The sequence below is a fragment of the Alosa alosa genome, chromosome 1 (assembly GCF_017589495.1).
Source record: "Alosa alosa isolate M-15738 ecotype Scorff River chromosome 1, AALO_Geno_1.1, whole genome shotgun sequence".
NCBI classification, from domain to species: Eukaryota; Metazoa; Chordata; class Actinopteri; order Clupeiformes; family Clupeidae; genus Alosa; species Alosa alosa.
The window spans coordinates 23,048,245-23,075,744 of NC_063189.1; the positions used below are offsets into that span (position 1 = coordinate 23,048,245).

General features: G+C 44.5%; 2 protein-coding genes across 2 annotated transcripts in view; both read right to left on the reverse strand.

The window, feature by feature from the left end:
• Positions 1 to 9,880, reverse strand: part of kdm4c (lysine (K)-specific demethylase 4C) — a gene marked incomplete in the record, with an annotated part of 12,344 nt that extends 2,464 nt beyond the window's left edge. The window contains 13 exon segments of the mRNA XM_048255165.1: positions 109 to 290; positions 392 to 503; positions 1,316 to 3,501; positions 3,640 to 3,815; positions 4,469 to 4,662; positions 5,029 to 5,166; positions 5,427 to 5,530; positions 5,850 to 5,899; positions 6,358 to 6,551; positions 6,727 to 6,841; positions 7,424 to 7,599; positions 8,310 to 8,475; positions 9,765 to 9,880. Of these exon segments, the coding sequence (XP_048111122.1) occupies positions 109 to 290; positions 392 to 503; positions 1,316 to 3,501; positions 3,640 to 3,815; positions 4,469 to 4,662; positions 5,029 to 5,166; positions 5,427 to 5,530; positions 5,850 to 5,899; positions 6,358 to 6,551; positions 6,727 to 6,841; positions 7,424 to 7,599; positions 8,310 to 8,453 (3,771 nt within the window).
• An 11,193-nt stretch (positions 9,881 to 21,073) lies between these two features.
• ecpas (Ecm29 proteasome adaptor and scaffold) overlaps positions 21,074 to 27,500 on the reverse strand; it is a 25,201-nt gene continuing 18,774 nt past the window's right edge. Inside the window, 12 exon segments of the mRNA XM_048248518.1 lie at positions 21,074 to 22,446; positions 22,553 to 22,624; positions 22,732 to 22,820; positions 24,903 to 25,008; positions 25,523 to 25,685; positions 25,817 to 25,852; positions 25,854 to 25,893; positions 25,895 to 26,008; positions 26,254 to 26,509; positions 26,668 to 26,862; positions 27,203 to 27,269; positions 27,410 to 27,500. The exon segment at positions 27,410 to 27,500 is cut by the window's right edge and continues 1 nt beyond it. Of these exon segments, the coding sequence (XP_048104475.1) occupies positions 22,307 to 22,446; positions 22,553 to 22,624; positions 22,732 to 22,820; positions 24,903 to 25,008; positions 25,523 to 25,685; positions 25,817 to 25,852; positions 25,854 to 25,893; positions 25,895 to 26,008; positions 26,254 to 26,509; positions 26,668 to 26,862; positions 27,203 to 27,269; positions 27,410 to 27,500 (1,369 nt within the window). The 3' untranslated portion in view covers positions 21,074 to 22,306.

Below are 27,500 nucleotides of genomic sequence, written 5' to 3' on the forward strand. Positions count from 1 at the left end.
GATGCCTTTAGGCTGATGTTTCATTCAGAATATGAGGAGCGGGGTGTAGAGAAATCATGATGACATGCACTGATTCCATCCATGTGTGACCAGAGTGAGACTGTGTACCTGATAGTAAGGCATGAACATGGTGCAGATGGCACAGTGTGGCCGCTTCTGGGCCACCATAGCGTTGTACTCGCGCTCGGCACTGATACAGCGCCCCCTGCTGTTCCACAGCTGCACCAGCGGCCGTGCCCACTGCTCCAGTTCCTGCTCTTCCCCCTCTGCCACGGAACATTCTGGAGGCTCTGTGGGGTAAAGGGAAGCGAAGTAGTTTAGCCGATGTTGACCCAATGACACATGTGTGTTGTGTGGAGTGTGTGCGTGCGCTTCCCGCGGCAGCGCGGACCTTCGTCGCTGATGTTCTGCTGCTTGACAGCGCTCGGCACGGCTCGAGCGGTGGGCTTCCTCAGGGGCAGGCGCCAGCTCTTTGTGTTCTTCTTCATCCCCCCAGTCTGGTACTGAGACGGAGCAGACACATAGAGGGGTCACACACAGCTCACAGCCAGCGGACACTCTGCAACGCACTGTTCCAACACCTCTTACAACCACTTGCAATTACTCGTCTCTGATTGGATGAGGACGGATGTTAAGTAAGGTATAACAGCCACTGAGGTGTCCCGATATACGGCTTTAACCCTTAAAGGTGTAGGTTTTTAAACATTCTAAGTTCCGCAACAATTGAAGGTTCTAAAATTCTATGTTGAATTCAATGAACCCAGATATTCTTTAGAATGTTCATTTCCCAACATTCCCGTCACACCGGTGTGACGGTACTCCTTTAAGGGTTAATGGATGAGGCAGAGGCAAAGAACTCCACAACGAGTTTCCTCTGCCAAGTCCATTAATTCCGTATATCAGGGCACCTCAAAGGCTGTTATCCCGCTTATCCCCTTGTGCCAATTCACGTATGTAGGCAATAGTCATGCATTTACAACACACAAAGGAAACATGCGGTTCAGTTTACAAAGAAGCGGACATGTTTAGTTTGTTGTACTACTTTCTTTGCCTACTGACAGTAATAATGGTGGGTAGCTTGTTTACAGTTTTCATTGTTGTGAAGCCTGCTTGTAGTTCAACCATTGTTTACTATGGTTGTTATAGTTACCATTCAAAAGAGCATTGATATGGAACGGTGGTCAAACGTTTTTATCAGAGCTACTTCATAGGTGTCCCAAAATATATAGAAATCAAAAAAATCAATCAACGACTTGCCAAATCAAAAAATAGTATTTCTTGTCTCGGGGGATAAAACTTTGTTAAGGTTACTTACTGGGGGGACTTCCCCCGGCTCAAGGCCTGAGTCGCCGCACTCGGATTCGCTGAGGTTGGAGTTGTAGCTGTCATCGCTGCTGCTGGCTCCGCCTCCTCCTCTCTCCGAGCCTCCGCACTCAGAGGAAGCCAGCTCGTTGCTAGGCAACTCTGCATCGGCGTCATCGGGCTGGCCGTCGTGGTGGGCGTGTGTGTGTACCTGTGCGTGGGCGTGCAGAGCTGTGTGTGGGAGGCTGGGCTCCAGCTGGGTCCAGGTCTGCTCGCGCTCCGGCGGCTCGGGGGGCTCCGGCGAGTGGACGGCCTTGCAGCGCGGCTCCTCCCACATGCTGAAGGTGTGCAGCGCGTGGCGGTCGTAGGCGGTTGCTGGCACGTGATAGGCCGTCAGGCTGTCCGTCAGCTCCGGCCGCACGCTCTCGATCAGCACGGCCGGGGACGGAGCCGGCAGGCTGGCCCACACGGCGTCGGGGGGGAGGGACTGAGGCCGCATATCCACCAATGAGCTCTCAGGGGGGAAGGTCTCCAGAAGCGTGTAAGTGTTGGAGTGCGAGTGGTCAGCGGGCGCCCCGGCTGGCTGTGTGAGACTAGCGCAGCGTCTGAAGCTCTGCTGCGCGTGAGACTTAGTGCTGCTGTTGTACTGCATGGAGCCCTGGCCTGCGTCAGTGGCTGTAGTGTCGGGGGGAATGTTCAGCTGGGGCTGAGTGTCTGCGGAGACAGACGGTGAGTCAGACTGCTCATTACAGCCTGTAATGCTTAAGTGTGTTCTGTGGTCAGCAGTGTCGGAGTGCATACGGGGGCCTGTGCTGGGGCCGGTAGTGCTGGGCTGGGACTTACAGAATGCAAAGGAGTGCGCTGGGTGAGCTGAGGTGGTCGGGGTTGTTTCAGTGTGTTCAGTAGTGCAGGGGTGTGTGCTGTGTGCAGTCGAAGTGCTGTTGTGGGGAACAACACTCAGCGTTTTTTTGTGTGGGAGTCCAGTGCACGGCTGTGTCAAGGTGCGAGTGTGTGCAGTGGGGCTACCCTGTGGCGTGCGAGCGTGCGTCTGGAGCGTGAGGGCACTGGTCACCAGAAGTGCCGATTTGTCAGAGGAACTTGGACCAGAGCAGAACTGGGTGCGATTGGGGACCTTGTCTGTGGATTGTGTGTGTTGGATTTCAAGTGTTGGTGGCGGTGTGTCTTGTGCCTCTGCTGTAGACAGTGTGTGTGTGTGCTGCGCAGGGTTCGGAGTGTGTGTCCACATGTGTATGTGTGTGCAGTCTGTGTGGGCCTCACTGACAGCAGGCTCCAGGCTGAGGGGTGGCTCCTGGCTCAGGGCCTCTAAGGTCAGTTCTGGCGGAGCCGTGTGAGACTGGACGGGCGTGTCGCTCTCGCGGTAGAGCGCGGGGGCCTGCGTGTGCCTGCCCGCAACCGCCGCCGACACCGCTTCTGAGCACAGGGCGAGCGTGAGGGCGGGCATCTCCTGGGTGAGAGCGGGCGGCTCCTCCTGTTCCATCTCCACGGGCTCCGGGGTCAGCAGGGGCATTTCCGAGACGCACCCTGCGCTTGGCACTAGGGCAAGGCCGCTGCTGACCTGTGGAGGGTACGCAGGGCACTGGGCACTCACCTCAGAAGCTTCAGATGCCCCGTGTGGGGGGGGTTTGTCAGCCTCAGGGCACAGATCCGCAGACAGGGGCGTGCTACTTACTTCACCATAAAGTGCTTGACTTCCAGAGTCCAGAGGGCGATCTGCTCGCGAGGAGTGAGGTGTGGTCAGCGTATTTTCCGCTGGCGGTGTGTGTGCGTGTTCCGTGAGTTTGCAGCCCTGTGATTGACCATCACAGGCTGACACAGTAGCTTGATCGCCTTTGCTTTCCTGCGAGGTCGACTTGCTCTTCTTCGTAGCGGTCGCACATGCTGAAGTGTTGGCACTCATGTCAGTGACTACGGCAGGGGACCCGGGGGCCAAAGAGTGTGTATGTGTGTCCGTGTGTTGGTCAGTCCTCGGAGGCTTGTCCAGAGGGCCGTGCGACTGGCTTGCTGACAGGCTCAGCTCTGCGTCTGGTGGCTCCTTTGATACACTGCGTTCTCTAGCGGACACTTTCTGGTGATGCCGTCCTGAGGGGTCCTCGCGGATGGAGGCTTTTTGAATCAGCGTGTCTGCCTCAACTCGGTTCACCTTCACAACACACATCTGTCTGCGCTGACCAGAGGAACCTGGGGGGGCAGAAATATAACACGTATGTGCTCAATACATGCTCATGAACCAGACACATGATGGGAAATGCGTGAAATGTGTGTGTGTGTGTCTGTATTCCAATGCAGAAGTGGACTGAAGTAGTGTCCCCATCCTACCAATGCCCTGAAGTAGCGCAGTTTGGGATTTGTGGTCCTGTGGAGTAGGAGCAGGTGCCACCTGATCCTCTGGACAGCACTCCAACCTCCTACACTTCTCCACCGCAGAAGCTTCCATGTCCACAGGCTCCTCCACGGTCTTGTGCCTCTTTGAGCGCGTGCGGGTGTGGGGCAGGCTGGGACACACACACCACACAGGAACAAGCACAATCTTTTAAGACCAGCAAGCATATGTTTACCAGATGTTACATGGTGGATGAAGCCAAATGAATCAAGAGTAAATAGAGTTGGCTTGTTTGTCACACTTGTTTGTTACACTAAATGAACTTCTGTTACAAGCTTCACTTAATCAGCAGTGATGTTGGCCTCCTCATTTGTCTAATGATTACAGCTGCAATGAAGACATTTAATCGAATGTTAGCAACATTAGAGCAAAATTCATTCAAGGGTTTAATCCTATCTCCAAATTCTCTGGCTTAGTGGTCTAATGGTATTGCGGTCAGTAAGGACATCTATTGTTGTCTTGTTGCGCTCAAAATGAATGTCACGAAAGACATAATTATTAACTCAGTTTGAAGGTCCAGCGGGTCCTGGATTGTGGTGGGAGAACACAAAAGGACCGAGGTTTCCTGTAAACCCCCAAGGCGAGCTCCTGAACTTCCTGTGGTTGAAAAGCTCTTAATATTTGTTGTTTGAGTGTATGATAGGTTTAGTGAATCTGGGATATGGGATAAGGGATTACCAAATATCATAGAATGGCAATGAATGAATGAATGTAGTAATGACATTTGTTGCGTTAATGTGCAGTGCTGATGTATGTGGGACGTACCTCTTGACAGCAGGTTTGGTTTGGGCTCGTCTCTGCAGCCAGCTCTCTAGTTCGGGCGTGGAGCTGGGCGTGGCCTGCGTGTGGTCGATGGGGCACGGGTCTTTACCCTGCAGCCACCCCGCGTAGCGCTCCGGCTGGAAGAGCCGCACAAACGGGTCCATGGAGATCTTCACCATGTCCTTACTGCAGGAGCACTGAGGGAGGGGAGAGAGGGGCGCACACTCAGCTGACATCATTATTCACATCAGCTTTAGCATGCAGCCGTTGCCCTTCAGAGAAGGACAGTGCCACAGTGGTGGCGTCATTGTACTGTAGATCATAGAACTGTCATGAATCCTTTACATACAGGGGGGGGGGGCGGAATCTGCGCACCATCCCCATCCATGGTTTCTACAGCCTTCTACAATCTTCTAAAAGACTAAACTAAAGGATGGGTGAACAATACAAATATGTTACTGACACATTGATGAGGAAAGGTTATAGTGGACCTCCACACAGGTAAGCAAAGCTGCACAGTTCTTTCCAAATGAACCAAGCACACACAGAGACGGAGATGGTACCTGAGTTGCAACTCTGCCGTAGTCAATCCATCGCACGCTGGCAAAGTTAGTAGATTCGGCACAGTTGAAGCCATGGTTGAACCCAGCGTGGTAACCATATGGGAATGTGATCATAAACTCACCAGCCTCCTGGGTTATCTGTGGGCACAACAACTCAGGTACTTAACAACACCAAACTGGCTGAAGATAGCCATACAACCAGCCCACAGAAACACATACTAACGTGCAATCAGTTTCTGTATTGAAGTAACCAAATAATATGGAGAAACAAGCTGGTAAAATTGTGAGACCAAATCACCACTGTTCTTTCTGAATATGTATAACCTATGGCACAACCTGGGCGGCATCAGCGTATCTCAATACTAACACATGCACACAGTAATAATGAACGGTCTTACCTTGTCAAAGGGGATGCTGTACTTCTTAAGAATGGAAGGTGATATGAGAGTCATCTTATGCCTCAGGAAAGCCTCACAGCCCTTAAAGCTATTAGGGAAGAAACCTGAATAGACACACACCAATGGACACAATTAATGTTTCTTGCACTGTATATTTACAAAGGGTTCATGTAATCATGACTAGCCATTGTAATGCGGACATCTTAGCCTTTGGGAGTGTGTTGGGAAGCACACACTCCCAAAGGCTGAAAGGTGAGTATGAAAAGAGATAAGAGTTTTTTTATTGCATGGTTATTCTGTGATGGCTTACTCTAGTCTCTCAGTATTCATGCAGGCATTTAAAGGCCAACAGCCTGACACAAGTAAGAAGAGCAAAGTCATGAATATAAATTCCAAATCATTAGCAAATTGCTGAGTCGCTACCTGTAGCCAGGCGCTCCAGCCTTTTCCCATGCTCCGGTGGGATAGCATACCTGAAGGGAAGGAGGAAGTGAGGGAAGGAACATTTATTACATGCTTCATCAGTTTGCAGGTCAAGTTTTCATTATGCACAAGGGCCTCATCAAGGCAGAGTGTATCTCATTAAGAAAAAAAAGGAGCAAGTTTTGTCCAAGAAGCAAATTTAGCAAATAGAGGTCTTCTATCAGTGGTCAATGTGCAAAATAACAAGTGCAGAAAGTGCTGTTAGACTCTCAGAAGTGCTCTTTCTTACTTTGCAGTGACCATCACACATATCCTAATGACGGATCCAGTTACTCCAGGTTGATATTAATAGCCACGTTAGTGTTCAAGACATTCATTTGCGTTTTGCATGTGGCTCACCCAAGTGTTATGCATACTGGGGAACACATGTGTGCAGGGAGAAAACAAGTGTCCACCCTGGAGAGAAGCAAACCCATTTAGATTTAGAAGATGATTGAAGGTGTCTTACCAGGACTTGGGCTCTCCAAAGTGCAGGTAGTTAATGCTGTAGAGGTCCATATCCTCTGTGTGCCATGAGAAGCTGGTCTTCCACATGCCGAAGTACAGGTAAGGCGTGTTCACCCCCTGGATGGCCACACCACAGTCCTCCTCAATCACATCCAGAATTGTGTTGAGGTGTCCAATGTTCCACTCTCCTACATCCTGCAAAGCAAGCGTTTAATGGACTAAACCATTCAGTTCATTTCACCATACCTCATGAGGAGCTAAGATCTCCAGCTCATCACTCCACAGAAGTTTAAACGGCTGACAAACACAAAATATTGACAAAACTACTTGTCTTTCCCATCTCGCGCAAAGGTGAAATCAGAAAGCTCACCTCATCGTAGAGGGTGCCACTCACATCGGCTCCATAGATAGGGGACACAAAAGTGAGATTCTTCCAGTACTTTCTCTCCAAGTCCTCAAAACTCAGGTGCCGTGGGGTGCAGTACCTGGAAACCGCCAGAAGTGTGCTATCAAGTTAAAGGGATGATGTTCTGAACTTTATGTACACATTGTATGCCTAACGATAACAGTATAACAGACGAGACCGACGTATAGAACAGACTATGCCAGAACTGCCAGAGTATATATTATCTACACTACTAATTTAAGCAGTCACTCCATTGTTACTTCCACAGACCTTCAAGAAATGTATAAGCCACATTGCATAGCCTACATTAATAACATAAATAAAAAAAGACAGGAATGAATATTACAGGATTAAATACCTAGTACACAAAGTCAAACTTAAACTTCAACTTGTGCATCTTGGTGCATGCTTCATGCACTTCCACCCACAGGCCCTGATTTCCTTAAGTTTGGCAGGAGCAGACATGACATCAATGACAAAGGTGTCCTCTTCTGAACATCCAAGCTAATCTACTGGCTGCCAGAGTATAAAAATAGACAGGTACGTAATGCTGCTCATTTAAAAGACATAATCCTCACAGCTTCCTGCTAAAAAGCTACCTCTGGGTAGACATCACTTCAGTTCAAATCAGTACTAAGGTGTGTGAGGCCACACTGCTCACTTGTCGCTGTTGGCCAGCTGGCGGAATTCCTTCACAGTCTGAGGCTTCTTCTGGATGTTGTACTGGGTGAAGAGTCCAGACTGGCCAGCCACCATCTGCTGGATGGGTGCCTGAATCACCAGGTCATCAATATCATCGTAGGTACGGCGCGGTTTCCATCCCTTTGGAGGAATGACCTGTATGATGAGAGCGTGTGTTCAGGATTTGCATGAATGTAACTTTGCACTTACATTCACCCACCCCAGTGTTTCCCATACATTGACTTATTTGTGGCAGCCCACCACAATATCAACATTGACCACCACACAATGATTTTCCAGGTTGTACTAAATTATGCTTAAATCGGGTTAGCATCATAACCATGCTGCGCTAATTTGTTAAAAACTGTTGCATTCAAGTTAATTCTGCAAACCTACCACCACAAATAGAATTCAATTCTGTGGGAAACACTGAACCCCCAACAATCCTACAGTGCAATATATAACTTACTATAGCAAAAGTCCATGACACGTTGAACCGTTCAGAGCATTTTGACCAAAAAATAAATCGTTCGAAAGTGAAAGGCTGACTCAGAGCTGGCACCAAAAAATAGATGCGTTTCACATGGGAACTGGAGTGGGTGTGTCATACTATGGTTCAGCATCATTGTGCATGCAACCCCTTCTGTTCCTCCATCCTTAGCTGTTCAAAACGGGTGGACATGCGGACTGGTTCATTATATAGGACCAAGGTTCAAAGAATTCTGAACAAAACTAAATAGTTCAAAAACCAATCCCCTGTTGATTGAAAAACGCCCGAGTGTGCTCCTAAGAGGAACCAGGTAGTATTTTGTACCCAGGCTGATGGAACCTAGAGTGTTTAGAATAAAATTATTTGGGGTGCCTACCTTAGCAAGACCAGCACGTTGGGCTCCCTGGGACTCCATGTACACAAGGTACTGGTTGAAATCTCGGAACTCCTCCATTGTTGGCCGAAATGTCATGATTTTCAGGGAGGGGTTACCAGGGGTGCTGCCCCCTGTGCCCGCCATGTTGACCCTCCTACTGTTCAGTCTAGAAGAAGGAGACAAGAGTCAAACCATCACTTGCCACACTGACAAAATTCACACCTAAAGATGATCCAATGGAGGGGTATACCCTTCCTCTGTTTGATAGGCCACTAACCGTCTTCAGCAGGGTTGCTCAATATATCCACAAAGAAAGCACGTTCTACTACTAAGTTCTCTTATATATCATACGTAATCTTCCATTTTAACCTTTTTGCATGGTTTTGAAAAAAAAAAAAAGAACTGCTACTCATTAAAGATAATTAATTCAAACGTCTAAAGTTGTCCATTGCAGGAGATAATATTTTACCACAAAAATGCTGTGTCCATTTAAACGTTTAGCCAATGGAAATGACACATCGTTCTTCCGGGTCCTATGCACCTCACGTTGACAATCACGGTACCTGTTTTTTTTTTTCTTCTTTTCTTTAGAAAGCGATGATAACATTGTGTCTAACTGCTGTGCTGAATCCGCAACATATATCTTCTATAAGCACACATGCAATCAAAGACGTTTACCAAAAATGTATTTTAAGCGATCGCAGCGGCGCAGTTGCTTTATGGTGGTTTTCAAGTGGGTTCCAAAGTTCTTTTGATGTAGCTAACGTTACATCAAAAGATAGCAACGTTCGACAACACTGCGATACCAGCTATGCAAATAAAAGCCGTGCATTGTAACTCTCCATGGCCTGTAACGTTCTTGAACATCAACTGTTCAAGGAAAACGGCTTTAAGTGCATTCTTCATTTCATTATTCATGAAAATAAAAGGTCAAGTAGCGATAAAAACACCCATCTAAAGTGAAAACGATAACGACGTTATCCTTTGAGCTGTATGGTGGAAGAGCACCATCGTAGGGTGGCAGTAAGCAGGGGCTTAACAAAGCAGTATCACTAGCAAACGGAACACAATATCGTGTAATCAGAGCTTAGGCCTATATTGCAGACATAAATAGCACGCATACAATCTATATCAACAACTACCCTAGGTTACGTAAAATAATCGTTATCACCCAAAGATGCAGTGTATGCACACAAGCTCGAACAAAGACCTGCGTTCTAGTTTCTTGATAGCCGTCAAGCTCCAAAATAGCAAACACGTCGATGGTAAACCCAATCCGCTAACTTGATAGCTTGCTTCCTACCTACATAGGCTAGCTGGCTAGCTATATTGTTCGCTATCAAGCCAATTAGTTAACAATAAAACCGAATGCGCAAATCAGAATGGAGGCTTTCTTTAATATCATGGGAAGCAAGAAAATTACTATCATAAATTAAAAGGGAACACCTATTCCACCTTATAATGGTAGGAGACGCTTGGTAGCAATCCTTTAAAGGTCCCGTCTGTTACTTCATGACAGCTCGCTCTTCTCACACGATTCCCTTTCTTCTTCTGGGCTTGTCATGAGATATGCAGCCAGTCGGTACAACATGATCGCCACCTAGCGACGCGATAAAGTCCCTTTCATTTTGAGCATAGACTACTACTAGTAGGGGGGCCTATGTGTCTAATTTGGGTGCTTGTGGGATTCGCATGTTAATTTTTGGAGAGTATTATATCTTTGTTCTAGGGGTTCTTAAGAGTAAAAAAAAACATGTCTCCATTTTTTTTGAAGGTTTTGAAGGACCCAAATCAAAGGTCAAATTCAGAAAAGGTCAAATTTGGTGTTTTGTCCATAAACCTCTGCTGGTATTATAGCATAGGGTTTGGTGCCAAAAAGCAAAGATATTCTACAAGGTAGTGTGCAAAAGTGGACCACATAAACAATACAACATTATAAAACATTTTTTCAGAGCACAAAGTGCAGAGATCTCTGTTAAATCAAGTTTAATAGACTTTTATAGTACCAGCTGAAGTCTGTAAGGCCTTCCGAAGCCTATGTAAGTGTGAAGAAAAGAAAGGGTAAAGGATCAGCTAGACAAACAGACAGGTGTGTGTGTGTGTGTGTGTGTGTGTGTGTGTAAGAGAGAGAAAGAGAAAAAGAGACACTACCAGCATGGACGGATTATGAACTTTCAGGCCCCTGGGCCCAGATGTATTAGGGGCCCCCCACTAATTGTTGGGGACATTTTTTAAATTTTTTTGATGTGATTTCCTGTATTCTGGTGCATTTTGGGGATGGCCAATACTTTATTTCAATCAGATTCATAGCCTATGTGTTGATATGATGTGTTGATATTGAGGCAATGATTCCATGCAATGGCTTGGGCCCTCTGACTCCTTGGGATTCTGGGTTTGGGCCCGGTAGGCCCGTGCAGTAATCCATCCCTGACTACCAGTGACAGTTGGCTGTTGATAGCTGGCAGTGATAGAATTTAGAATATCGAATAACTTGAAGCACATAGTGCTCTGTTCTTCATGGTTGGTGATATTAGTGACCTTCTAGCCTTCTACATTTGAGCAAGCACATTTTCATAGTTCATGGTGGCACAGTCTAGTTTCTGAGGTGTGTCTTTCTGTTAGTCAGGTGATGGCACACATATTCTAAAAAAGAAACAGATTTTGGGCTATGTATCCAGTGGCAGATATGTGTGTGGACTGGTGAATGACCCATCACTAGAGACATATGCCAAATTTCTTGTTTTTGTCCATGAGAGAGTATGGAGATGGCTATCACAGATCAGCCAACGATTACATTGTTACAGTGCTGTTATTTTACAACAGAACAAAGCAGTTTGGCACAGGAACTGCTACAAATCCACCTGTAACAGTGAGCATCTGCAGCATTCTAAGATTCGCTACTAGAAATCATGTGAAGCAGGCAGGACTCAGTGTCTTCAGAAAAGACGCGGTAGACCATCTTCTGAACCTGCAGCAACACCTGCAACTGCATCAAGTCCATAGAGGGACACTTGTTCAGCAGCAGCTGCTGCCAGCATAGATAAGTGCTTCTTCTGTCAGAAGCAGACAAAAGAGCGTCTTCATGAGGTGTCCTCTTTCAATGCAGGCAACCAACCAAGAACTATAAGTAATATTTTGAAGTCAATGACTTTTAACAGGTAGCCAGTGTAAAGATGCTAGGATGGGGGAAATATGTCCATATTTTTTGTGTGTGTGAGCAGCTGCATTTTGTGTAAGCTGTAAGCTCTTTAGACAGGTATTATTACAGCCAGCATAATAGCATTGCAATAGCATTGCAATAGTCTATCCTTGAGATGACAAAACATTAATTTCTCGGCATCTGGTAAGGATAAGGACTTCCTTATCTTTGAAATGTTCCTTAAATGGTAAAATTAAGTTTTGGTGATCTGTTTTATGTGATTACTTAGTGCTAGGTCCTGGTCAATTATAACTCCTAGGTTTTTAACACTTGTGGATGAGGTCAGTGGAAGATCACTATATGTAGCCTGTGATGTGGATAGGATATCCCTCATCTTTTTAGAACCTAAAACCATGTCTTCTGTTTTATCTGAGTTCAAAAGCAGGAAATTATTCGTCATCCATGTCTTCATATCTCTTATACATGTGTCAAGTTTGGCGGTGTTAATTCATCAGGTTTTATGAAGAGGTATAGTTATGTATCATCTGCTAAACAACAGGGGCCTCAGTACTGAGCCTTGAGGCACTCCACATTTTACCATAATCTGGGTAGATGGTTTATTATGGACCTGTACAAATTGTTGACGGTTAGGAAGGTATGATCTGAACCAGTGTTTTTCGACCTTTTTTGTGCCACGGCACACTTTTGACACTTAAAATGTCCCACGGCACACTAACACACTAATCCTGTGTGAAGAAAAAAATAAACATACCATAGCCTAAAATTTAAAATAATACACAGATATGGCCTTATTATGGCTTCTATGCAAGACCTGCTCAATATAACAAGCCCTCTGTTTCATTTGTAGGCTTTAATATATCTAATTTAATTGTTGTTTTGAACTGGATATGTGATGATTCTGTGAATACTGAATATGGGGCCCCCGTTGTACAATGCCTGCATACCACAAATAGTGCAATCATACAATCAATGAGAGTATGTGGTTATAAATTCTTTGATGCAACAGTTGCTTTTCTGGACCAGTGAGTGACATTTGGGTAATTTTCTGCGGCACACCTGATGATCTCTCACGGCACACTAGTGTGCCCCGGCACAGTGGTTGAAAAACACTGATCTAAACCAAGCGAGTGCTGAGTCTTTGATGCCTATCAAATTTTCAAGCCTAAGTAGTGTCATTGTCTATGGTGTCAAAGGTAGCGCTGAGGTCCAGGAAGACCAGTATCGATACAAGGCTAGTTTTTTTGAGGGAGGGCTTAATAACAGATGTCTTAAACGACTGCGGTACATGCCCTGATAGCATTGCATTATTTATAATCTAAAGCAAAACATTATCTAGGAAGGGGAGAGCAGTTTTAAGAAGGTGAGTAGGAATAAGGTTTAGTAGACTAGTTGTAGATTTTGATGAGGAAATTGTGGAGGTGAGATCTAATATGTTGTGTATATGTAAATGATTTAAATGTTGTTTGAGGTCTCATCTGTGATTCTGTGATTTTGCATTTTGCTATCTTTCAGCAATGGAGTATGTGTATTTGGTGAAACTGATTGGTTATTGATCTTATCTCCAATTGTTTGACATACAATCATAATACTGACATACAATCATACTGTTAAAAATAAGAAAATAACTGTTTTGTGAACTTCATTCAACATAGCCAGTGATTTAGGTGAAATGTATGGTGTTAATTATAGTGAAATATACAGATACAAAAAAATCACAAAAATAGGGTTAAAACATTTTTCTCCATGTTCAATGACCTCTAAAGACAGTCCAACCACTCTCCAAAAATTAACATTTCAATCCCACAGAAACCACATAGGCCCCCTGACTATACAGTCAGAGACTTTCTAATGAGGAGACACAGCACTCAAAAAATCTTTCATAGAAATGCATGGGGTTAGTTTGTAACGCCAATATGGCCGTTGTCTACATATATAATAGATAGATAGATAGATAGATAGATAGATAGATCCTTTATTGAAGGTCTCAGTAGCATACAGACATCATACACAACATGCGCTTACAGCAGAAATAGTAAATATAAGTATAAACATATAACAAAACTCCACTGTACAATAGAGACAGTATAAGATAAGAAAAACTAACAAAACTAAATACTAAATATACTATATAAATTAAATTAAAAAAATCCAGTGTGCTTGAGGGTGATCAAGCATGAGACGCTTGCAGTGACAGGGCCAGGACTGGCCTGTAGTTCTGTGTTCATGGTAAGGTGCTCAAGAGAGTGAGTGTCATGGTGAAGGTGCAAAAAGTAGTCCAACAGTAGTCCTATAGTTCTGTGTGCATGGTAAGGTGCTCAAGAGAGTAAGTGTCATGGTGAAGGTGCAAAAAGTAGTCCAACAGTAGTCCAACAGTGCAAGAATAAGGTCTAGAGACCAGCATAAATAAAGACCAGCATAAACTAGACTGCATTTCCGGCGGGAACTGCGAAAGTGTGCTTGCCCTGGTCCGGTCACCAACGTGAGCAGACAGTGGCATATGCTATGCTGAACCTGGCTTGATCCAAGCATTCTAACAGTGCCTTTCAGTGTTGGAGCAGTGGCAATACCTCAAAAGCTCTAGGAGAGGGCTATTCAATATTGGCTTGCGGGGTTGTAGTAAGAAATTCTGGCCTTAAAGGTGTCTCCCATATAAGTGTGTGTTATATTTAACCATTTACTCTTTTGGTATGGTCTGTGCAAATGGTAAAGAAAGAGTCGCTGCTGTAAGCAGAAAGTGAAGGAGAGATTTATGAGGTAACAACTGTGGAATTCCATGTTCAAGGTGTTTGCGCAGCCATGCTGTGTGTGTGCGTGTGCCATACTGTATGTGTCCTCCAAGAAGGCTGGGTAGGCCCAGTTCGACGAGCTGGCGCCGCTAAGACCTTATTTATTGCCTTGGGGTCAATCTTGACTGGATTCCATAGGCCTTGGTTGTTATGGGATACAGCCTTAGAGATATGGTTGACTCTGTGGTAATTATGTTCCAAGTTTGCGTACCATTAATGGAGATGTCATGTCTTGTCTGAACTGTCAGTAGGGTATAAAAAGTGTTTCCTTGTTTGTAACATCAGACTGCGTCTGTTGGCAACACGACGCAAGTCTCCGGATTCGTGAATAAAGCTCTCTGAGATTTCTGACTTCACTCCTGGCTGACTGAGACTTCATTTCTGTAACAATCCCTAGACAAAATTCTGTTCCTACAGGGTGAATGCGGTTTGTTGGATTTTACCTGTGGCCTGCCTTCGAATTTAGCTTCTATGACTAAGATCAAATCAATAACATAAAACGACAGCAGTGATTGGCTGCAAAAATAAATAATGTCATGCGTCTTGTGCCTCTCAAACTGGGCTAACAGGTAACCTAGAGAAGAATTGAAATTATGAAATATGACCAAGGCATTAAAGTGCTGCTTGTTTGTCAGGATACTTTTTCACTGATTTATTTTAAAAATATGAGCTATGAGTGTTAATGTTATATATTCCATCCCCTAATTCTGTTTTACTGGTTTATTTGACAAATAATCTATATGGATTTGCTCTTTAGATAGATAGATAGATAGATAGATAGATAGATAGATAGATAAATAGATAGATACTTTATTGATCCCCAGAGGAAATTCAAGGTCTCAGTAGCATACAGACAACACAAACACATTCACTAACAGCAGAAAAAAGTAATTAAAAGTATATTATATAAAAACACAACTAAGCAATAAGGACAGTAGAAGATAAAGAATATACTAAATATACAAAAATACAAATTATACTAACTAACACTTAATCTAAATCAATTCTAAAAACAGTATCCACATAGTGGTGATTAATCAATCAAGAAGCGCTTGCAATGACTGAGGCAGGGACTGAGCCTGTGATTCTCTGTGCAGTAAGGTAAGGTAAGGTGCTCTGTGTGAGTGAGTGTCATGGTGATGGTGCAAATGAGTAAGTCCAACAGCGCAACAGTGCAAGAATAAAGTCTATATATCTATATATCTATATATATAACTATTTTAAGAAAAGGTATAAGTGTGGCCACAGTTCGGCTGTGGCATGGAGGGAGGGGTTCTGCATATGTGCTAATGTGCTAATATATCACGCAAACAGTGAGGCAGAAAGACAGTGGTAAAAAGTGGCTAGTGGACAGACAGTATCCAAACATGGAGGGGGTGAAGAGGCAGACAGACTGTGCAGAGAAGTCTATCTCTCCTCTTCCCTTAAGTGAAGCATTGAACAGTTCAATGGCCCTGGGGACAAATGACTTCCTCAGTCTGTCTGTTGTGCAAGGCAGTGAGCGAAGTCTCCAGCTGATCAGGCTCTTCTGCTTAACAATAGTGTTGTGGAGTGGGTGACACTCATTGTCCAAGATGTTGATCAGTTTGTTCAGGGTCCTTTTGTCAGATATTGAAGTGATGCACTCCAGTTCAGCTCCTACTACAGAGCCAGCTTTCCTTACCAGCCTGTCAATTCACCCCGCATCCTTCTTCTTTGTGCTTCCTCCCCAGCATACCACTGCATAGAAGAGGACGCTGGCAACAACAGACTGGTAGAACATCCTGAGGAGCTTGCTGCACACATTGAAGGACCGCAGCCTCCTCAGGAAGTACAGCCTGCTCTGCCCTTTCTTGTAGAGTGCATCAGTGTTGGCTGACCAGTCCAGTTTATTGTCCAGGTGGAGACCTACCTACCAGGTGGAGAGATACTTGTAGGTGCTTACCACCTCCACATTGACCCCATCAATGGGGACTGGTAGCAGAGTGGGCTTAGACCTCCGGAAAGCCACCACCATCTCCTTGGTCTTTGAAGTGTTGAGTTGAAGATGATTGAGTTTGCACCATTGCACAAAGTCCTCCACCAGGCTCCTGTACTCCTCCTCCTGCCCGTTCCTGATACACCCCACAATTGCAGTATCGTCAGAAAACTTCTGCATGTGGCATGACTCGGTGTTGTAGCAGAAGTCAGATGTGTACAGGGTGAACAGGACTGGAGAGAGCACAGTTCCCTGTGGCGCTCCGGTGCTGCTGATCACAGTGTCAGAGAGACAGTTGTTCAGTCTGACAATCTGTGGTCGCTCGGTCAGATAATCTGTAATCCAGGTTACCAGGTGAGTGTCCACACCCATCTGCAAGAGCTTGTCTTCCAGTCTGAGGGGTTGGATGGTGTTAAAAGCACTTGAGAAATCAAAGAACATGATTCTCACAGCACTTTTTCCCTTGTCTAGGTGAGAATGTGTCCTGTGTAGAAGATAAGTGATGGCATCGTCCACGCCCACCCCTTCCTCGGCAAAACGTCGACATGTGAATACATTGAGCCAATCATGTGGTGTGATGTGAATACATTGAGCCAATCATATGGTGTGTTGTGAAGACATCGTGCCAATCATATGTTGTGAACTCGCTGCTGGAGCAAGGTTGGTGTCGTGAAGCCTTGCGCACGTGCATTTCTGCCGAATAGGATGCCCGATGAGTGCCCAAAAAGCATTGCAATATGGCCGCTGAGTGGAGGGACTTTCCTAAAAGGACTTTGCTACAGTCTGATTTCTTGTCTGCAGCGTGCAGGGCAATTTGGGACTGGGCTCAATGTGGAGCGGACCACCCTAGAATTAGAAAATATGTGAAAGCATTGTATTTGGGGTTGGTTTTTGTGTTTTTAATCACCCTGTCATCACTATGTAAATTATATGCCTGTGCAGGGATATATTGAATTGGCTAAAATATTACAAGATATCCCTACAAAACATACACAGCTGATTATAGGCTACATTAAATCAATAATCTTTTTGCAAGTTTTCTGAAATGTTATGTAAAATGTAAATGAGCCATTATCTACTGAAATATGCAATAATTTGCATACAGTCCATACTACCACCAATGCAATGCTATTACTTATTTCCTAACTCTAGGGTGGTAGGCTTATACCTTGAATCTTGAATTTCCCCTATCTATCTATCTATCTATCTATCTATCTATCTATCTATCTAGGCCTATCTATCTATCTACCTTCCCAAAAATCACTATACTTATTCCCCTCGGACCAACCAACCCCACACGGCTCAAGGACTAAAAGATACACCTCGCCAAATATTTTTCCAAGTGGTAGCACAATTGGCGAGGCACAAGTCTCATATCGTACACCCAGTCAGTGGTGCATTTTTCGCCTTACCCTCTTGCGCCCAGGGGTGTAGCTATTAACTACATAAGGTGTGGTCTGGCACATATTCCAAAAATCGCTAACTCCACACTCTAAAAATCATTGAGCACTGACCAAAAAAAACCTGCTCTAAAGGTGCATACTGTAGGCCTATAGGCTTAAAGCGCAACTGAAGACACACTGCCAGATATGTAAGCAACAACTCCTCTGCAGGATTTTAGGATTTTTATTCAGTCATTCAAACATTGGGGTACGTGTTTTTTCAGGCTATGTTTTTTTAATGGTAACCCCTTGTCAGTCAATAGTGAAGTAAATATCTGCGTAACTGTATTGTCATTGACTATGAGAAAACGGTGAAGTTTCACTTTGCCTATGAGTTAAAAAAACTAGATGTACCGCATAGCGGTACAAAATATGACAGCCGCTCAGTCCTGTACATCCGTTCCGCGAAAATAAATCACACTTCAATTTGTCTCCATCCCCACTCTTGAAACTTTTGTGTATGCTTGTTTGGCATGCCTGAGTGTGTGTGTGCGGCTGCACAGAAAGTAGCCTACTGGTGCTGAAAAGGTGAATAGATTGTAGAATAGCCAAAGATGTAGCATTGTTATAAAACCTTTAAAATCTCTAAACAATCACAAGTAGGGCAGTTCATCACAGTTCATCCATTGCAACTGGATTGATGAAAGGTCACTTACACCTGTAGGCTACATTGTATTTGGGAAAAGCAAATGTTAGCATATCAGCATAATGTTATTTATTTATTTATTTATAAACAAAAACATCTCTGTCAGTTCCATGCCGTTTTCAACAGCTATCAAAAACAAAGGTCATTTTTGGATGGATGGATTTTTTGTGAATGTTTTTGTCTTCTACATAAGATTTTAGTCATCTTTAGTTCATGTAATACTTTATTGTCAATGCACAAATTAAGTACCAGTAGTCTGAAACGTTATTGTTAATGCACAAATTAAGTAACAGTAGTCTGAAACGAAATGCTGTTTTACATCTAACCAGTGGTGCAAATAACTGACAAATTATAATTTTAACGGGCCAAAGTTGAAGAGCTGTTGTCCGTTATTGTTCGTGCAAATATAGGCTGATTCATGTCCCCTTGCATTGTGTAACTGAGGTCCATGGCTAGTCTGGCTGTCACCAGACCAAGCTCAATCTTTTAAGAAATCAAAAAATAAATAGCGGGCAGATCAAGCTGGGTTCACCCAGCCTAGTCCATAGGCACCCGATATTATTTAATTTTCCGATTGAGATATCCATGCTCTGGCTATTCTAAATGCAAAAATGCATCAGGGAGTTATGACAAAACTGTAACTAACAAACTAGATCCTAATAGAAAGCTGTTAGCTTCCCTAAGCTACAGGTACAGTAGGCTTATAAGGTAGGCCTAGTTACAACATAAATTGTCAATAGTCTATGCTGGCGACACAAATAAAATCTCCTTTGGAAACCAATGGCTTACGCCTTACAGTATCAAGCGGACTTAAACTGCCATATCGCATGGCTAAAAAAGTTGTAATAAAATTCACGCAGCTCCATGAGTCAAGGAAAGCGAATGAAGTAGCCACTTCTAAATGGGACCCACTACACAGTAGCTTAAGGTGTGTTGCTAAAGCAGCCATAATGAAATGAAGGTGTCGTTGTTTGGATACTTCACACACACATGCTTTTTAATTTCACAGACTACAACTACCAAGCTGGAATCAAAGCACATTGATTCCCCTTTCACACCCTGCACGCACTTAAAACAAAATAAACAGGCGTCTCAGTCTCATGCATGTATAGGCAAAAATGTATCAGACCAGTGTAATGTTGGTAAATCTTCCATTGCACAGAATGATTTTTGTAGCACGTGCAACAAATGACAGTCGAAAGATACAATTACAGTGCTGCTATCAATTTGCTTGGTATAACCGCATTTATAGTTTTCTACAAATGCAATCAATCAAATTGGCCTCCATCACTCAACCAATGCTAACGGTCACATTACCTAGGTCCTTATTGATATTATAAGATTAACGTACCTGCAGTAAAAAACCAAGCATGTCCGATAAACATCCTCAGATTTATTTCGCTTCAAGAAGAAATGGGAATTACATTTTATGTGAACATCATCCTATCCTTATTAGACGTTCTCTTCATGTAAACTACAGTCCTTGTAGGAAGCGTCCATTGTTTTTCCAACCCACTTTTAACTTCCAACAAAATCACGTCTCACTGCAACGATGCGCCATCTAGTGGACAAACGACTACTTATCGCCAATACTGGAAATGCAGCCATGATGATGATGATGAATATTTATTTTGGCTTTCTTTTAATCCTACTGAATTTGTAATTATGTATCAGCCGTTCTAATACCGATAGTATGTGGGTGCCTGTGTGTGTGTGCATGTGTATATGTGTGCACCGCCATCTACAGGCCAATGAGTGTACAGTCACTAAATGTACACAAAACTTTTCAAAAGCACCTGCCTCAGGTGTGTAAATCTGTTGACAAATATCTTGTGCTCTTGGTAATTGCCATTGATTATATCAACAACCACAAAATGTACTTTAGTACACTCAATCATATTAGTTTTACAGTGTGTGGGCCAATGCAGGGCCTGGGGCCAAGCCAACATTCAGCCAACACAGCTATATCAGTTAGTGTGTGGGCCAGATCTGGGCTAATAGACACCATGAGTCATTTCACAGTAAGTGGGTCACATCTGGGCCAACAGAAACAATGAGAGTCGGTTTTCAGTGAGTGGCCCATTCTTGGACTGGGGACCAAGCCAGAAGTGGGCCTACACTGAGGTAAGGGAGTGGCCCAGAGGTGGGACAGACAAATGTTGCTATATGGGCAGCTATTCAAGCATGACAAAGCATAGATTGGCGAAACAGAGAGGTAAACAAGTCCACAAAAAAACATCACCTAGCTCAGCTCATGCACAAACAAGTAGCTTCTATTCGCAAATGTGCCACTAAAGGCTGCGGTGCCTTATGGCTAATGAGATTAAAGACGGCTATGGTACTTGGCAGGCATAGGCCCAACATAAAAATGATCAGTTTACAGTAAATCGCCAAGTTAAAAAAAAGATAAACTATGTAGTCTCACATGCATTGGCTATTAATAGGCTACACATAGTCTAGCTTACATAGACTAAAGTCTATGACTTTAGACTGATGTTTTTTTTGTTTGTTTGTTTTTTCCTAAGAAACGTCACAGACAGTATGGAAACTGATGGAAACCAGATAAACCGACTGGCAGGAAGGGACATGAGCTTAACGTTGAGCTCTGCCAAAATTGATCAGCAAGCTGCAGCCAGGGCCATGTTCATTTTTGAGAATTTTTGAGTTTATGCGACTCATTGTGTTCTCCTTAAATGGTTCCCCAAGGATTAGTGTGTGACTTTCTAAAACACAGGTTTCTTAAAAAAAATGAAAGCAATCTCAGTCAACAATCTTTCACAATGAAGAGTTTTATTCTTTTCATTTTAAGGAACAATTTATATTTGGGCAAAACCCAAACGTGCATGCCTACCATCGGATCTTCAGTAGAACCTATTCATTACACATTTTTTGAAAATAGATTTCACACCTGGAGCCATGCAAACATGAGATTACCTGTCCAAATGCCACACCAAGCTCTTTAGTACATCAAAAGCAATTCAAAACATTCCCCAGCCCTGATATTGACTACCTTCATTAATCTGACTACCCCCCACACTGTTACAATACAGCCTCATCAATAATAGCTGCTTACAAACAGCCACTTCATGAAGGTTTTGAAATAAACTACGTGTGAAGTCCAGTGTATTGTCAGCTCTGTATAAAGGCCTCTCTAAAACTCTTTCAGTCCCTTTGAATTGGTGTCCCTTCGGACAACAGCTTGTCCTGCCACTTCTCTCTCTTGTTTGCAGTGTTATGCAGCATCAGTAGAGGTCACTGCAGGTAGCACTACGGCCAGCCAACACAGAGACCAGAGCTCCCAGCTACCTCTCCAACTGAGCTTGGATCTCACAGTCCATAACACACACACACACACACACACACACACACACACACACACACACACACACACACACACACACACACACACACACACACACACACACACACACACACACACACACACACACACACACACACACACACACACACACACACACACACACGCCCCATCAGGTTAAACCTTCTGAGCCATAGCCCAACATGAATAAGATTAATAATAATGACAATAATTCATTAATAATACAAATATAGTTGCCCTGTCTTTAAAGAAACACATGTTCTTTCACACAGGGTTAAGAGGGCTAACAAATTGGAGCTGTTTTAGACCACCGCAAACCACAAACGGGGAACAGCCAGTGAGCCCACTGACTTGAGCAGTTCATAACGTCCAATACGGTTTCTGGGCAAAAGAGACGGGAAAGACTACAACAGAGAATGGGATGGATTATGAAAATGCTTTTGATCACATTTGAGGAAAGATGGTAAGGGAGAAGAGGTGTGGGAAGTAGGTGTGTGTCCTTTTGTGTGTGTGTCTGCATGTATGTGTGTGTGTGTGTGTGTATGTGTGTGTGTGTGTGTGTGTGTGTGTTTGCATGTCAGCAGGTGCGTTTGTGCAGCGATGGCCCTCGGGGATTTCATGAGCAGCTCAGGGAGCGTGTGCTGGCGGTGGAGAAGCTTCCAGAATTCAGGTCTGGCCCTGGATATTCCGACGAAGCTCCTGTGCTTTGTCCCGTAACTCGGGACGACTGTCCATCTCCATGGTGGCCAGTGAGCGTTGCAGCTGGCCACGACTCTTCTCTGACATACACTCCCACTGACCACTCTCTGAAACACAAACAAACACTCAAACATATAGACGCTGGCTATAGATATCCACTGACAAGTCTATACGTCATGGCCACACACATGTGCACACACACGTTTGATTTACCTGTGATCTTTTTAACAAGCAGTTCCACAACACTCAAGGCCTCAGACCTCACAGAGGAGTAACTCTTGTTTTCTGAGGAAACAGGAAAAGAGTTGAGCGACGTGAGATCATGGCAAATGCGAAACCTACAGGGTGAAATCACAATGATTTGAGTGTTTGTGGGTGTCATTCTTTCATACCGAGGGGATAGGAAAGTGCTGTTGATGTCTCAGACAAAATCTGAGACAGGACAGTGAAGTTTTGATGATCCTTCTCCAACAACAATAAACTGTAAAAAGACATTAAAAAAACGCGTTACTTATATATTACTTATGAAGGTTAGTTGCAGGAACTTAATGTCTAGACATGTCACCAATCACCAATCACGTTACATCACTCACTAAATACTTTACAACACAAAACTAAATATGTATCTGTCGGTCATCACCTCATAATAAATTATTTGTCGTTAATGTTCGTTTGCCAACACAAGCATCATAAGCAGACACAGGCCGTCCAGCAACTTCTGAGATCAAAGTGTGTGTGTGTGTTTCTGATCAGAACAGAAAATTATCGGTGGAGATTATCTTTATGTGTGATGGCACCTGACTTAAAATCTAAAAAGATTTGAAAAACCTGTAATGTAAGAGACCACAACACTAATGAAACCCTTACTGTGAGCATGTGGACCACAGAACTGTGTAGCTGAATAAATGGTGTGTGTGTGTGTGTGTGTGTGTGTGTGTGTGTGGCCATATCAGCACCTAAGGCTATTTAATGGCCAGAACATGGTATGCTATAGTAGACGGTATGGGAGATCAATATAGAACTATTACAAGCTTAGCAACAATGATATTTTAGAGTGTTTTTTTTTTATTTGTTAACCAGAAATTCTAAAACTTTCATGTGTGTGTGTGTGTGCGTGCGCATGTACCCTTTAAAGAAGGCCTTCATGGTCTGCAGGACTCCTAACTGCACCTTCCAGGTGCTGAGCTGCAGCCTCTCACACATCAGTGCACACACCTCCAGCTGGTACTGACCTAGAACACATAAGTACACCACATAACATGACACAGCCACAGACTCAAGTCTGTACATACAAGGCAACCTGTAGAGCCTTATGGGCTTTGAGTTGCAGTAGGAGTAGCAGTGTTTAGGCTTGGGGAATTGGTTCCAGGTATGGGTTTGGAACCGGTTCCAAAATGTTCCAATCCATCGAATCGCATTATCCACATCGTTAATGATTCCACTAACGATTCGATGCAAAGCTTTGTTTTAGAGATGTTTACTTTTTCAGAAATTTTAAAGCATTTAACTTCTGTATTGATATTGCACACTTGGTATTCATTATCTAAAACCACTTTAAATTAGACATTCAAAGCCAACAACTCTCAAAGCCATCCTATAAGTATTCAGCAAATGGTACAGGAAGCGATATGGGAATCGATAAGGAATCGCATCGATAAGCAGACTCGACAATGGCATCGATATATTTCTTAACGATGCCCATCCCTAGCAGTTTCCATACCAGACACACTGCATGTCCCCTCTTACCCTGTGTCTGAGGGTTTCTCGCCAGGCTTTTGCCCAGGCTCTCCGAGCGCACAGAGCAGAGCCTCCATGCGCCAGTTCTCGCTTCTTCTGCCATCATCGTCTTCATCATCGTCATTGTCGCCATCTTCAGCTCTCCTCCGGTGATCCTGCACCGCTGGTCGATACTAGTGGAATAACAAACATCTCAAACTAAACACCCACAATATGCACGCAAACCACTTCTGGATAGTAGTCATTCTTACAAGTCAAATATCTGTCTCATCTCAGATGTGTGTGAAAAAGATTGTTTTGTACCTTTTTGATGATGGGGAAGAGCAGCTGGCTCAGGTCAGTGAAACGGTCAGTCTGTGTTGCCTCCATGATTTCTCCAGCAGCGCGCAGAGCTGCCATCTTGTAGACCAGGCTCTCCTTACGACACTCACGCAGCACACACTCCACCACCTCAGTCACAGTCGGCTGGCCGGCCACAGGCTTCTGGAGCTCACCGCTACACACACACACACACACGCACACGCACACACATTCATCAAACATTCATGGATAAAAATGCATAAATGTGACTTGTCTCTCTAGCTCTCCCTCTCTCTCGCTCTGTGTGTGTGTGTGTGTGTGTGTGTGTGTGTGTGTGTGCGCCATATCAGCACCTAAGGCTATTTAATGGCCAGAACATGGTATGCTATAGTAGACGGTATGGGAGATCAATATAGAACTATTACAAGCTTAGCAACAATGATATTTTAGAGTGTTTTTTTTTTATTTGTTAACCAGAAATTCTAAAACTTTCATGTGTGTGTGTTGTGTAGCGTCTTGCATGTACCCTTTAAAGAAGGCCTTCATGGTCTGCAGGACTCCTAACTGCACCTTCCAGGTGCTGAGCTGCAGCCTCTCACACATCAGTGCACACACCTCCAGCTGGTACTGACCTAGAACACATAAGTACACCACATAACATGACACAGCCACAGACTCAAGTCTGTACATACAAGGCAACCTGTAGAGCCTTATGGGCTTTGAGTTGCAGTAGGAGTAGCAGTGTTTAGGCTTGGGAATTGGTTCCAGGTATCGGTTTGGAACCGGTTCCAAATGTTCCAATCCATCGGAATCGTACACATCCACACGTTAATGATTCCACTAACGATTCCGATGCAAAGCTTTGTTTTAGAGATGTTTACTTTTTCAGAAATTTTAAAGCATTTAACTTCTGTATTGATATTGCACACTTGGTATTCATTATCTAAAACCACTTTAAATTAGACATTCAAAGCCAACAACTCTCAAAGCCATCCTATAAGTATTCAGCAAATGGTACAGGAAGCGATATGGGAATCGATAAGGAATCGCATCGATAAGCAGACTCGACAATGGCATCGATATATTTCTTAACGATGCCCATCCCTAGCAGTTTCCATACCAGACACACTGCATGTCCCCTCTTACCCTGTGTCTGAGGGTTTCTCGGCCAGGCTTTGCCCAGGCTCTCGAACGCACAGAGCAGAGCCTCCATGCGCAGTTCTCGCTTCTTCTCGTCATCATCGTCTTCATCATCGTCATTGTCGTCATCTTCAGCTCTCCTCCGAGATCCTGCACCCGCTGGTCGATACTAGTGGAATAACAAACATCTCAAACTAAACACCCACAATATGCACGCAAACCACTTCTGGATAGTAGTCATTCTTACAAGTCAAATATCTGTCTCATCTCAGATGTGTGTGTGAAAAGATTGTTTTGTACCTTTTTGATGATGGGGAAGAGCAGCTGGCTCAGGTCAGTGAAAGCGGTCAGTCTGTGTTGCCTCCATGATTTCTCCAGCAGCGCAGAGCTGCCATCTTGTAGACCAGGCTCTCCCACGACACTCCACGCAGCACACACTCCACCACCTCAGTCACAGTCGGCTGGCCGGCCACAGGCTTCTGGAGCTCACCGCTACACACACACACACACACGCACACGCACACACATTCATCAAACATTCATGGATAAAAATGCATAAATGTGACTTGTCTCTCTAGCTCTCCGTCTCTCTCTCGCTCTGTGTGTGTGTGTGTGTGTGTGTGTGTGTGTGTGATACTGACGGCATGTGTCTGGTGTCAGGCCAACGTCAGGAGTCCATTTCATGTCTGCAAGCAGCTTCTCTGTGTGTGATGACGACGCCATGTGTGCGCGCTCACCTGCACTTGGTCACTACTGAGGCGATGGCCTTCAGCAGCTCCTCTTTCCCAGCCCAGGTGCGTCCAGCCAGCCCTTGCATCAGAGCGCCCAGGACCATGCCCAGGTGGGGTGGGACCAACGAGCCCGTCTGCTGCTTGGCAACTGTTGCCATGGCAGCTGCCCCCTGAGCCTTCATCTTCCACGACTGCGACTGCAAGGCCTTTTGGGTGATGGCTATGAGCTCCGTCATGTACAGCCTGATGCCTCCAAAACTACCTGTCAGGTCATCATCCAGGGATAGAGATTAATGGCAATGTCTCATTCAACATGTAGTTAAAACAAAAAGTGACTAAATCATTCCTTTGACTGCATTGGGTCCATTTCTGTGGAGCGCAATGCAGCCCAAATCTGAGGAGCCCTGGGCTCTTTAGTACCTGGCACGTGGTCCTGCCACACCTCCCCCCACAGGCTGGCGTGGGTGGTCTCCGTCTGCTCCGTCTCCTCAGCCACCTGGTGCATGCCCAGGAAGGCCAGGGGCAGAGCAAGTCCAGCGTGGCGCTTCAGCACGTCTGGACTGTAGTGGCTGATAGAGTGAACGGTCAGGCAGCACGATGACTTATACACAGCCTCTGAGAGAGAGAGAGAGAGAGAGAGAGAGAGAGAGAGAGAGAGAGACTGTGTGTTATGATGAACAAAACGTTAAAGGTGAGAGAGACAGTGTTTGAAAAGAGTTGTGTGTGTGTGTGTGAGACATTTTGAAAAGGAATATACTGTATTTCATAGGCTGCATTAGTGGATAAGTGACTACCCCCTTGTTTAACGGTAGAGAATTATGGTTAATTTTCCTATAATACATCCATCATGACGGTCACAATTCATTTCAGCCTGATCTTTATATCCTGTAACTGCAGACAAGCAGGAAGCACTTCTTAAATAATATTAAGTAAAAGACAGCCGTATCCAGCCTACCTTCCTTCTCAAGGTACCAGGTGTTAAGCTTCTGCAGGAGTTTCTCTATGCTGCTGTCCTTTGCTGCCTGTCAGAGAGAATGTGACACAGACCCAATTACTACTGGATGCTGAGAATGTCTCTTCAATAGTATGCACACACACACACACACACACACACACACACACACAGTGCTATATGCACACTGCGTTCTTCCCCTTCACTCACTCTGACCAAGTGTCCGATTGCACAAGCAAAGGCCTTCTGTACCACACTACTCCGGTCATGAATCCCATTCAGCAGAGCAGCCATCAGCTTC